General features: G+C 44.4%; 1 protein-coding gene across 2 annotated transcripts in view; it reads left to right on the forward strand.

Annotated features, from left to right (window-relative positions):
* The window catches only part of STK36 (serine/threonine kinase 36), a 223,409-nt gene that overhangs the window by 198,851 nt on the left and 12,341 nt on the right, over positions 1-12,217 (forward strand). For both annotated transcript variants that reach the window (XM_086931854.1, XM_086931855.1), the window contains exon 23: positions 3,989-4,136. In XM_086931854.1, coding sequence (XP_086787980.1) covers positions 3,989-4,136 — 148 coding nt within the window. The remainder of the gene's footprint in view (positions 1-3,988; positions 4,137-12,217) is intronic.

Below are 12,217 nucleotides of genomic sequence, written 5' to 3' on the forward strand. Positions count from 1 at the left end.
TCTTCAAAATGAGAGACAGGGGCGTCCCCACGAGAAGACAGTCTAGGACTGTGTTTCACACCTAGTACATGGACTCTAGGGTGAATGTTCCATTTACAAAGAAACAGATTTATAAAGCATGCCAATAATACGGCGGGAGAGGTAAAGTTACAGTGATTTATACTCTATTACTATCCGTGTATGTTTAGAAGAACTATGTATATTTACTGTTATATTTTCTTATATTCCTGAAGATGCCAAGTTTTATAGGAGAAAGACTGTTGCCTCACCGTATAATCAATTCATACACCCACATTAAGAACGACAGTTTTTTTGTGATTCACACAATGGACACAAGACTTAGTTTTTTAAAAAGGATATACAAAAAACATTGTTTAAAAAAGAAAGTTTACCACACCATGAGTTACTCTGTTGCACATTTATTATACATACAAATTTTAAAATTTCATCATTACAAAGTATACAATTATTTAAGAAAACAACGTTAGTACATTTGCATAGTTAGTTCTCGTAACGGATCGTAGCAGACCGGCGAAGGGACGCTGTGAAAGACTACCAGGACCCAGGAGCAGGGAGGCCGATTGCAGATTAAAAGTGCATCACGAACTCTGGTATCCACAATGAGGTGCCTTGAAATCAGAACACCCAAGGAACTGCAACAAGCAGCATTTTATTAATGGGCAATTGAAGAAACCCATAACGGAAAATACGGTGGCTCCTCCTGGTAGTCCAAGACCAAGCGTACAAAGTGTGAATATAAGAGGTAATATACCAAACAGAAACCGAAAATAAGCCCATAAACCAGATGGCAACAAGGTTCTGAACAGAAAGTACTGTCTGGTGGAGGAATTCACTCCACTTGTTTTAAGAATCTGTCCTGAAGAAGGTAGACATACAAGAAACCGAAACGCCGCGTCGACCTGTGATTCTTTGTTTTTAAATGTCTTTTATGCAAATGTACTAACGTTGTTTTCTTAAATAATTGTATACTTTGTAATGATGAAATTTTAAAATTTGTATGTATAATAAATGTGCAACAGAGTAACTCATGGTGTGGTAAACTTTCTTTTTTAAACAATGTTTTTTGTATATCCTTTTTAAAAAACTAAGTCTTGTGTCCATTGTGTGAATCACAAAAAAACTGTCGTTCTTAATGTGGGTGTATGAATTGATTATACGGTGAGGCAACAGTCTTTCTCCTTTAAAACTTGGCATCTTCAGGAATATAAGAAAATATAACAGTAAATATACATAGTTCTTCTAAACATACACGGATAGTAATAGAGTATAAATCACTGTAACTTTACCTCTCCCGCCGTATTATTGGCATGCTTTATAAATCTGTTTCTTTGTAAATGGAACATTCACCCTAGAGTCCATGTACTAGGTGTGAAACACAGTCCTAGACTGTCTTCTCGTGGGGACGCCCCTGTCTCTCATTTTGAAAAGTTAAAAAGTGAACAAAGGCTGCAGGCTCGGGACGGAGATTCTTCAAGTGTGACCACCACTTCAAAAGGTAAGTTGGGATCTTGGAGAAGAGGTAGGTACCCCAAAGGAGGGCACAGGGGGCAGCAGGGCACCGGGTACAAGGGTGTCTTTTGGTGTCGGGAAATCTTACCCTCTGCTGGTCGGGGTTGCCCGGGTCCCGTGTTCTGAGGCTGCAGGAGTCGTCTAGTTCATCAAAGAGGGTCTTTGGGCACTGGACTTCAGGTCCCAGTCGCCGGGGGGACATCCTCGTGGTCTTGGGTCACTCAGGCACAGGCCGGGCTTGGCGGGTGCAGAGTGGGCTGGATTCGCGGTTCCTGACTGGCACCAGGATTATTGCTGTTGGAGCAGAACCACTGCTACTGGGAGTCCCAGTCTTTTGGAAGGTTCAAGGCAGTCAGGTTCTCCGTGGTTGTCGAGGTTGCTGTCCGCAGGAGACACCGTAGTTTCACAGGAGCAGGTTCCAGGATCAAAAGGCCTGTAGGGTTCTGGGGCCAAGTCATTGGGCATCGCCCATTTGTTAGCAGCTGCGCGGCAGGTCTTCTTGTTTCTTGGTCTTCTTGTTATGGCAATCGGGATCTGAGGAAGGAAGGTTCAGGGTGCCCCTAAATACTAAATCTAGGGGTGTTACAGGTAGGGCAAGGGCAGGGATCAATCGGTCCCTGTCCTGGGGTGGGTACACCCCTAGTCTGCTCCTCTCCTGTGGGAGGGGGGCAGGAGCCTAGCTGTGATTGGGCAGGGATCCCCATCTTCAAGATGGCCGGAGCCCGGGGTCGTGCCTCACCTCGCCTCTCCCACCTGAGGGATGGAGTTGGCACAGGCTGGCACACCCCCCTTCCTGATGTAGGGTTTCCTGCCAGTCTTCCCCCCCAGAGTGGGGGTTAGATCCTGTGGGGGCCAGTTGCTGAGTACAGCAAATGGTCTGGAGTAGCTCACAAAGGCGGAATGCCTTTGAAGCTTCCCCTGCCCATCCTGGGGGAGGAGGCTTGGCACCTTGTCCCAGGATGTGCATTGTTGCAGGCCAAGGAGAGCGGAGGCTCTCCACACAGGGGTCCAGAAACATGTCTGCTGTGTGGCAGCCTAGGCAGCTTCTCACACAAGACGTGGATTGTAGGTTAGGTTTCAGGGGGAATCTCTAAGATGCCCTCTGTAGTGCATTTTACATTAAACACCACACTGGTATCAGTGTGGGTTTAATGTGCTTAGAAGTTTGATATCAAATCTTTCAGTCTTCAGTGTAACCATTATGGTGATGTGGAGTTCGTAATGACAACCTCCCAGCACCATATACTCTTAATGGCATCACTACACTTATAGTGCCCAGGAATGGCCCTGGGTACTGTAGGGGTACAGGGCTCATGCCCCTGTCCCCACATCCCTGACATAGGGCACCCAGCTAGAGGAGTCGCTGATTTATGCCAGGGCAGTGGGTTGGTGGGCATGGCACACAGGGATGTATGCCATGTCGATTCTCTGTCTGGTTCCGTACCTAGACACTCAGACTGCCAAGGCAGTGTGTGGGTGCCAGGGTACAGGGCCCCTAAGGGTGGCACAATAACTGCTGTAGCCCTTAGGGGTCTCCTCTGGTCACCAGGCCCTGGGTACCTAGGGTACCATTTACATGGGGCTGACGGGTGGCCAGAGGTGCCAATTGGGTTTTAGTTTCAACACAGTTTTAGGGAAGAAACACAGGCCCTGGGCACCTGGTTGGCAGGAGCCCAGGGCACACTCAGGCAAAGCACATCCGCAATTCAGCAAAAAGTGGGGGCACAGCAATGCAAGAGCTGAGATATTGACTGAAGTAATTAAGAAGAGTGGTGGGGTCTTCAGGATCAGTAGATCGGAATATTGAGCTTACGTCACTCTCTCTTATAGGTCAATGGGAAAAAGGTTTAACAAGAGTCGAATAAGAAAGTAACCCAACCAAATAATGTGATTGACTACTAGGTGAAGCCAAAAACGAGGTCCAGTATGTGACCTGCTATGTGTGTTGTCGAAGTAATAACCTGAGAAAACGATAATCGTGCAACGTTAGCAGTAAGCACTACATAATAAGAATCAGTGCTATCATCCGTATGGAAGTTGAAGTCTTCTAGTACAGTGCCAGGTGCTTAATATATAACCTCATAGGGTCCCTCATTAAGCTAGTGGGAGTGGTATATACCCTACTTAATAGATAGTCTCATATAGTTCCTCAATATGCTAGTGGAAGAGGTATACACCCTGCTAAGACACTATAAATGCCCCTAAATGCACTAACTCAAATAATTGTTGGATTTGGTGCCAGTTGTAGTGTACCATGAGTCGAGTAAGCATGGCTTTCTACCTTTTTCCACATGTCATCTCCTAATGCATCCTGTATTTCCTCTTTTGTACTATACTCGCCAAGCTTATATCCACTGTCATGTCTTATGGATATTATTCCAGTTAATCAATTTGACTGCCTTTGGTTTGATCCATTCTTGTTCCTTGCTTTCTAATGTTGTGCTTCTGATCTGTTTAGGAATGGTGGTATTTCTCAGCTTGGCTCTCTTCATTTTCACCAGAGAGCCACACCAGTGCCTGCCTCTCCTGGCTCACCCCAAAAGTGTCATCATGGCTACATTGAACAAGCTCCTGACTCAGGACTTCCTGGATCATTTGACTGATAAGTAAGAGTCAGCCTTTCATCTTGTGCATATGAAATGCACTGTCCCCATTTGGGAAATACACTACGGGCTTCAACCATAAGAGTTTTTAACACTGAAATGTTTGTACTGTAGGTCAGGGGTGATTAAGGTATATAGTAGGCTGTATGTGGTTTTGGGGTTTAGTATGCATGTGAATAGATGTTTGGTGCAGTAAAAATCATTTGTTTGTTGTGTACAGCATAGTTGTGGATCAATGGTGAGTATACCGGAGTTACAGGTGCATTGATGATGGGCACTGCATATATCTGTGTCCAAGCCTTTTTCCCTTTTTGCAGCACAAAACACAACAGTGAGGTTATTAAAATGCTCCAGACTGTGACACCCTGCAGCAAGAGAGTGGTACAGGTTTACTTTTTATGTAACTTATTGCAGGAAGCTGGCTCTTTATATAGTATGTCAAAAAGAGGTATGCTGTGTATAGAGTCTAGGTATCCCCTATGAGTGGACAAGGGCTTGCTCTAGCAATCCTAAGGTGCTCTATCTAGGGTAGTGTGGTCGAGCAGCCTTAGGCTTATCAGAGAGGAGTGTTAGACATCTGATGTCCACACTCACAAAGGACATCCACACCAATTTAGAAAAATAACACCACTTTTTCAATATATTTAACACCAAGAACTTCGTAATTGGGTAAGTACTTTGTTTTGAGATATCACTCTGTTGAAAGTATAAAGGAATGCACTTGCATTTGGTGAATTATCATGTTTTTTCATTATACCGAAATACATTGGTATTTGTATCGGTAAAGCAGTAATGTTATTCTATGGGAACTAAACAGTTGCTGCATGCCAGTACTTAGCAGTACTTAGCAGCGACTTACAGGCCTGTCCTTCTGGATTTAAGGTTAGCATGGGGCAAGGTCCAAGGCAATACCAACAGATCACCTCAGGCGGCTCTTGGACGTCTGGGTGGAGAGAAGCTTTTAGCATAGAGTGCTCCTTTTAAATCAATGGTGAATAGTCCGGTCAGTAATAGGCTGAAGTATAGACTGGGGGGCCAGTCTTGCCGGACCCACAGGGGGGCTCAGTCCTTAAGGGTACTGGGCACACAGAGACACTGTTGGCCCACTCGAACTCAGGCTGGGGGGCTTGTGTGCAAAGGTGCTTTCTCCAGCCGGTTAGCTGCGGGAGGCACTCAGAGTATTTGGTGGCCTGCAAAACCAGGCTGCAGGCAGGGGCTGGGGGATCAGTCTGTCTAAATCCATAGGAGGTTCAGCTGTGGAGGGTCTTGGGACCCCGTGGGCCCCGTTGGTCCACTTCTCCTCAGGCTGTGGGGCTTGGGTGCAGTGGTGCTTTCAGGTGTCTGGTCGCAACAGTCCAAAGGCTTTCACGGTTCCTGCTTTCCTGCAGAAAGAGGCTCTAGGAGGAGACTGGGGGGGGAGGGGGCAGTCCAGCAAAACCTAAGTGGGTCTCAGCTCTTTAGGGTCTCTGTGCCTCAGGGACACAGTTGGTTCCCTGCAACTTGGGCTGGGGGGCGCGTATGCAGTGCAGCTTTGTCCGGCGGGGTCGCGCTGCAGATGCTCTCTGCTCTGACCTTTTGGTACCTGCAAACGTACAGGGAAGCAGTTTCTCTGCTTCAAGAGAGATGTTGATGGGCAGTTGAAGCTTTGGGAGGTGACACCGCTTTCTAGACGAGCCGGTTCCGGCAACTGTTAGGGCCAGCAGGTAAGCCAATAGGGTTGGAGCCATGTCAGTTGCTGCCCCTTAGTTCTCATGTTGCGGGCTCCTATATGTCCTTCTTTGTTCTTCAGGCAGATAAATCTGGTTTTCTGGTGTCAGGGAGACACTTAACTACTCAATTTAGGGACATTAAGGGAAGCGAAGGGTAGTAGCCAATGAACCATTAACCAAGGAGCTCTTGAATCAGTCGACACTGGATGTCTCTAGGAAACTTCCTATATTTGAAAGAAAAGATTCTGGGGTAAGAAGTGAATGCAATAGAGTGGCTAAGCTGCTTATATTAGAATTTGAAGTCCCATTTTCTAACAACTGGTTCAACAAGGTGGCAAAGTTGTGGCATCGTGGGCAAATATCTTCACTTACCAGTGCCTCAGAATGATCAGATGAGAAGTAACCCCAGTATAAAGATCTGCAAATACGTTCATTGTTTTCAGCTTGGATAAATCAGTTTCAACAGGGAGGGTGATGCCTTCCAGAAGTGTACCCAGCTCTGTTGTCTGGCGCAGTAGGACCAGCACAACCTGAGAATTACATTCAGCTACATTACTCCAACTGCTAACAAAAGACACAACCAACATATGAGTTTTGATTTGTAAGCCAAGGGTCTCCATAAAGTGGCAAGATGATTTAAAGACTCATGAACAAGAAAAACCTTGGAGGACAACTATTAGACAGTAAAATCAGACTATTCGCCAACCAACCTTCTAATAGGTAGATTTAGCAGTCAATTTAGATAAAGGCTTAGAAAACCCTCTGGCAGTTTATAGTCTCTAATATGGAAAATGTGGAATGCTCCAAAACAAATCCACCCTGTTTCCTGATCCTAATACAGGTTCACTACAGATTATTTTGCAAAAGTTGTTAAATCATAATTTCAATAAATTCAACCAAATCCCAGACCCCAAAATTCCAGTCATTCTCTTGAGGCAGAAATGTCACCAAGTCACAAGGGAACTTGACACCCAGAAATAAAGAAGCTAATGTAATGTTTAAAAGCAAGCTTTGATAATGCAGGCAGTGTTGGCTTGGGTGAGGTGAAATTGTTTTAGTGTTTTGGATCTTTTGCAGATTTACAGGTCATATTCTCTGAAGTGAAGCAGAGATTCCTCAGTACAGTAACTGCACATTTATATTAATTACAAAAGTGTAATGTTGGAAACTGTAATCTATCCACATCATTTGGGATCTTCTTTGTTCTCTAGCCAAGGAGTGGGTGGACTTTATTCACTTTGCCATAGAGACCTTTCATTATTTTTCACCATACTCTAAATGATAAAGTCCTCTTTTAAGCTATTACTCAAAGCTCACATTTTGGACGGAGAAAGTATATCTTTTTAAAGCATTACATTTTTCAGTCAAGAACCTCTGGAGAACCTTCTGTTTATTTGAACTGAATATAACGAAATGAATGAAGATTGTGGACCATCTTCATAAGCACTACCAAAGGGACCAGCTCAGAAATGTTAATTTTGAAGATCATCACGCTGAAAAATCTACTGTCTTTTCCAGAAAGTTGATGTTGATACCTATGTGTTGGTTAAACCATTCTTCTCTCGTACCCTAAAAGCTTGCAGAAGAAAGATCATATTTGTGGCGTTGTGACGTCGTAACCTGTCCGCCAAGATCTAAATCAGGCCCTTAGTTTCTGAAATGGAAGTCAGAAATCCTCAGCTGGGCAATGCACCATGTGAAGCAATTGTTTTTTGAAGGGAAAGCTCCAAACAGGAGAAATTTCGAATTTGTGTCCAAGGAGTGTCCCTCGTCAATAGGATACTTATGGCGCCTTCACCCAGTGAAGATTTCTGCATTCGTATTTAGTCACTTTTTTGTAGCTCAGATTCATCCAGTGGGGCAAAGCGAACAGCTGTGGCTGAACAGGGTGCCTAGAGACCGTATACCTTTGCTCCAATATTCTGCAGAAAGAGGTTTGCTGCTTTAGAAAAGCTCAGAAAGGGATTTACTGGAATCTTTGGCCAAACAGCATTAGGAGTCAAAAAGTTTTTAAGTCCCAAGGTTTTTCAGGATGTTAGGACGAGTACTCTGCGATCCAGCCAAAGGTCCCAGAATCCAAGGAACAGCACTTGTGGCTCAAGACTCAATCCAGCGGAAGCCACTTGCTAGATCCAGATCCAGATCAAGTCAGTTGGAACTGGTCAGCTGGGCTCTTCAGGAAAAATCTTTCTTGCAGCTTGTTGTGTCACTGTAATTACCAGGTGGTGAGCCAATTTACCCTTGCAGTTTACTTCTTTGTCTGCAGTACAAGTAGGAGCAGGTTACGTCTTCCAGGTCTTCTCAAAGGTATCAACAGTAAGTGCAGTCCTTCTTTTCTCTCCCACAAGTCCAGTACTATTCTAAAGAAGGTTCCCAGTGGTGCCACATTTATGTCTGACTAGCTTGTGGTTGTGGTTGACTTCTGGCCCAATCCTAAGCAATAGGGAAAAAACTTCCAGGCGTAACCTTATCCACTTTTGCAGCAGTTCCTGTGTACCCTACTGCAAACAATCCCACAGTGCCCTTCTGTTCCTAAAAACAATATGGCTTAACCTTTCTTCCCCTGTGTTGAGCTCCTGTGCCAACACTAGTGTGTGGCCAAGGAAATGAGCAATTCCTCCTCTGTGGTCACTCAAAAATGGTTATGGGGCCAACTCTTCTTCCCACTGGGTTTGGTGCCTGACTGAATAGAGGGACAAACAAGGGGGCAGCCCATGTGTTAGCTACATCTACCTGTGACCGGGTAGGCCTCTTTGAATTTAATTAAGTTCCACGACATGCCAATTGGCCAGCCTGTCAGACAAACAGAACACCTCCCCACAACGAAGGCCTTTGTGTCAGCTCTGGGAGCAAGTTGACACCACATCATGTGGCCAATTCAGCTCCTGGGTGACAATGGGGTAGTTCATATGGGCTTCTAGAGGATTTAGGCAGGGAAAAGGTGATTTTCTATAAATACCTCTTGCAAAATATTTATTGCAAATATAATTTTACCAGTGAATAGGCCTCGTAATAACTAGTTTTAAAACTCCAAGAATGCGTTGCACGGCGGTGCAGGAGTACTGGGTGAGAATACATGATACGCTGCGGGAAGTCCTGGGGGTGGATTTGCGGCCGGAAGCCCGCAGATGTCTTTTAAACGTCTGGGAGCCTACAGATTTGAATGTGCACAGGAGACAATGGGTCACGTTGGCGTGTATGTTAGCAAAGCCTAATATTGCTCAACTGTGGGGTGCCGGCCAGCCGCCCCGGGTCCGGAAATGGAAGGAAGACTTGGACTGGTGTATGTTCAGGGAGAAGTCGGTGTACGTGACACAGGGTTGTCCTGAGAAATGGGATACGGTCTGGGGAGATTGGAATTACTACCGTAGATTCATATATACGCACCCGATGCGTGTGGTGGAAGTGGAAGTGCATGAATCCCCTTGATCCATTATCTATATATGTGCTTGTTGTTTTTGAATGATATGGAATGTAATCATGATAATTAAGAAAGTGGTTAATGTCACCTGATGTTTTGTATTGTAATATTGCATTCTAATGCTTTCCTATAGAATCGCTAACCCTGATAAACTGGAAATAGCTTTTGGGACCGTGTCCCTGTAAGGACATGTTTAACATTAAACTTTTTATGTTCTGCTGTGAAATACCACGCATCCTGCCTTATGGGCATTGAGCCCTACTTAGAGTTGACTATTTATTGTGTAAAAGGAGGGTTTAGGCCTGTCAAAAGGAGTTACTTTGACAGGTTGAATTTGCAGTTTTAATACTGCACAGACAGACTATAGAGATAGGCCGGTCCCAGGATGCTTGCTGCCAGTTCAGGGAAGACCTGGCTCTGCAGTTGGGGCTGGACTGTTCCCATGAGGCAAAGTAAAATAAAAAGCATAAAATCCACCAAAAAGTGGGGGTGACCATGCAAAAATGTGCTTTTTCCTAGAAACAGTATCTAAATAAATTACTTTCTGCTCTTTAATTTAATGCATGCAAGTTAATGAAGCCATTAACCACTAATTTGCACTAGAGGATGGTTTCCAGCAATATGCACCCAAGTGCAATGTGGAAAAGGTGGTTTCTAGATGTTATATCTTTGCTGTGAGTGCGACTGTCCAGTTCTGTCTTCCTTCAGTGGCTTTTCTCTTGAATAGTCGTATTCTAGCCACCCTTCTCCTGGCCGTTCATGCCTTTGTCTTCCTGCCCTTGAACTTGTCTCTTTTGCTTTTTGCTGACGGTGCTCTCCGGGGGCCACCCACATTGAGACTCTATAAGTGAAAGAGTTTTCCCCATGTCAATTCACTTTTAACACTAAGACTTTCACTCAAAAACATGTGTACGTCAAACCACAAAAACACAAACTACAATACTAGTGGGCTGATGTATGGTATTTGGTGTCCTTGCAAACCCATCTCAGACCACTAAAATAAAATGAACCTGCATCAACGCTAACAGCCCAGTGGTGACCTGTAGTTTGAGTTTATTTTTTGGGAAATGAATCATTCGGAATACGATTTACAATAACAAGTGATTGAAGTGCTAACTACCCCACCAAGAGTAAAAGCACTGTCTATGATTCTTAATCCCCATGCATGGAAATCGATTTACCACCTTGACTCTATCTATCTATCTCTATCTATAACTGCTTAAATAGTACGGAAGAGTGGAATTCTGTGATCACACCCAAGAAAACATATAATGTGTGTATAATAATTGCAAAATGTCGTGTACCTGCGTTTATCATGTCATAATTTTGACATGTATGTTTTTTTTTTACTTTGATTATCGAAGACATTTACTGATATTTCACAACACTCAAAATTTGCAGACCATTACCAAAAGCCTCATGTTTATGCAGCCAACCTGTTAGGACCAAGGTATTCTGCATGGCATATACATTTCTGCTTACATGCTATGGTAGTTGTGTAAGGTGCTTTCTGACTAGCTCTGTACATTTCTGCCACTGAACTCAACAATCATACAGGACCACTGGAGTTGCTAATGTTTTTTCCTTACTGTGCATTGTCAGAGCTGTGCGTTATTTTTCTGGGATATCTCAGTTCTGAGTTAGATGGTTGATGCCCTTCAATCTGTACTATGTGGGGACTTGTGCTTGTAGTCGCAGAATAGTAGTCCAGCAAGCATAGACCTTTGTACCGGTATTCCTGTGTCAAGAATGCCTACTGGCTTTGTATAGTTAAGTCTGTCTATGTTCCATTGTCGCATGTGGTCATGTGGTTTCATTGTGTGTTGAAGTTGTATGTGTCTGTCATATTATTAGGCAAGGGGTACATTTCTTTTTAACTTTACTGCTGTGGGGCTGTTACGGACTTGCCCCATGTAAGTCTGCCCAGTTCCTAAAAGTGGGGTTCCTTGCCGTCTTAATGTGTGGGCCATGTTTGGAAGCTGTGTGTGAGTTGTATGTGTGGTTTACAGTGACAAATACTGAATGGTATGATCCAGTTGGACCGTTTGTGTGTGCCTCATAAGATGGTGGCTCCTTTATACAAGTTGGTTTTGTCCAGTTTGAACATGCCAGTGCATGTGTACTCTCAGGACATCATACCTTTAATACTTTCTACCTGGTGGGTGGAGAGTGACTGCCAGTCTATTCCCTTTGTTTAGAGTAGGTTCTTCCTGCTTCAGTAACACCCATGCAGCCTCCTGTGGGTTAATCGTGGTTCTTAGACAATGAAGGTCTGTGTTTTGTTTGTGTGACCAGGAATCTACAAAATCATCTAGACCTGTCCAACCTTCTTACACCTTCCAAACTGGAGGAAAGTATGAACATTTCAAAAAGTCAACATTCCACCGAAGCTACTAAAGTAGTATACTTGTTTGAGCCTGTGCACTGCAAGCATGCTGCCAGAAGGTGAACGTATGCCGTATTGCTGCTCTCCCTCTTGATAGAACCTTAGTCTGGACTCCTAGTTGAAGCCTTGCCTGCTTTGACCTAAGGACAGCAAGCTTATTTGCATGTACAAGAAACTGGACGTCACCTATTCGACCTACCTGCATATAGATGTACCTGACTGGAGAATATGCCTGAAAGACCTCTCAAAGGTCCAAAATTGCTAAGGTCCCCTCATCCAAGTTGGGCATGAGAAGAGAGGAACCAAAACTAACAGTTCGAGGCATATGGGCTGCAGATGGTACATTATGAATAGATTGCCATCTGGTGTTGGGCTCGGATGATTGCACTTGTTTTTCTCTTGGAGAGTCTTTTGTAGCTTGGTGACTCCTCCTTTGGTTGCTAGTGCGCATGGGCATCGGCTCCATCCTTAGATTGTTTTTTTTCCGCCATCGGGTTCGGATGAGGATCGAAGCGCTCCAGATCGACTTCGGAAAGAAGTGAACTTTCGGCGCGTATTCCCTTTCCAA

The sequence above is a fragment of the Lissotriton vulgaris genome, chromosome 7, assembly GCF_964263255.1.
Source record: "Lissotriton vulgaris chromosome 7, aLisVul1.2, whole genome shotgun sequence".
In the NCBI taxonomy this organism is placed as follows: Eukaryota; Metazoa; Chordata; class Amphibia; order Caudata; family Salamandridae; genus Lissotriton; species Lissotriton vulgaris.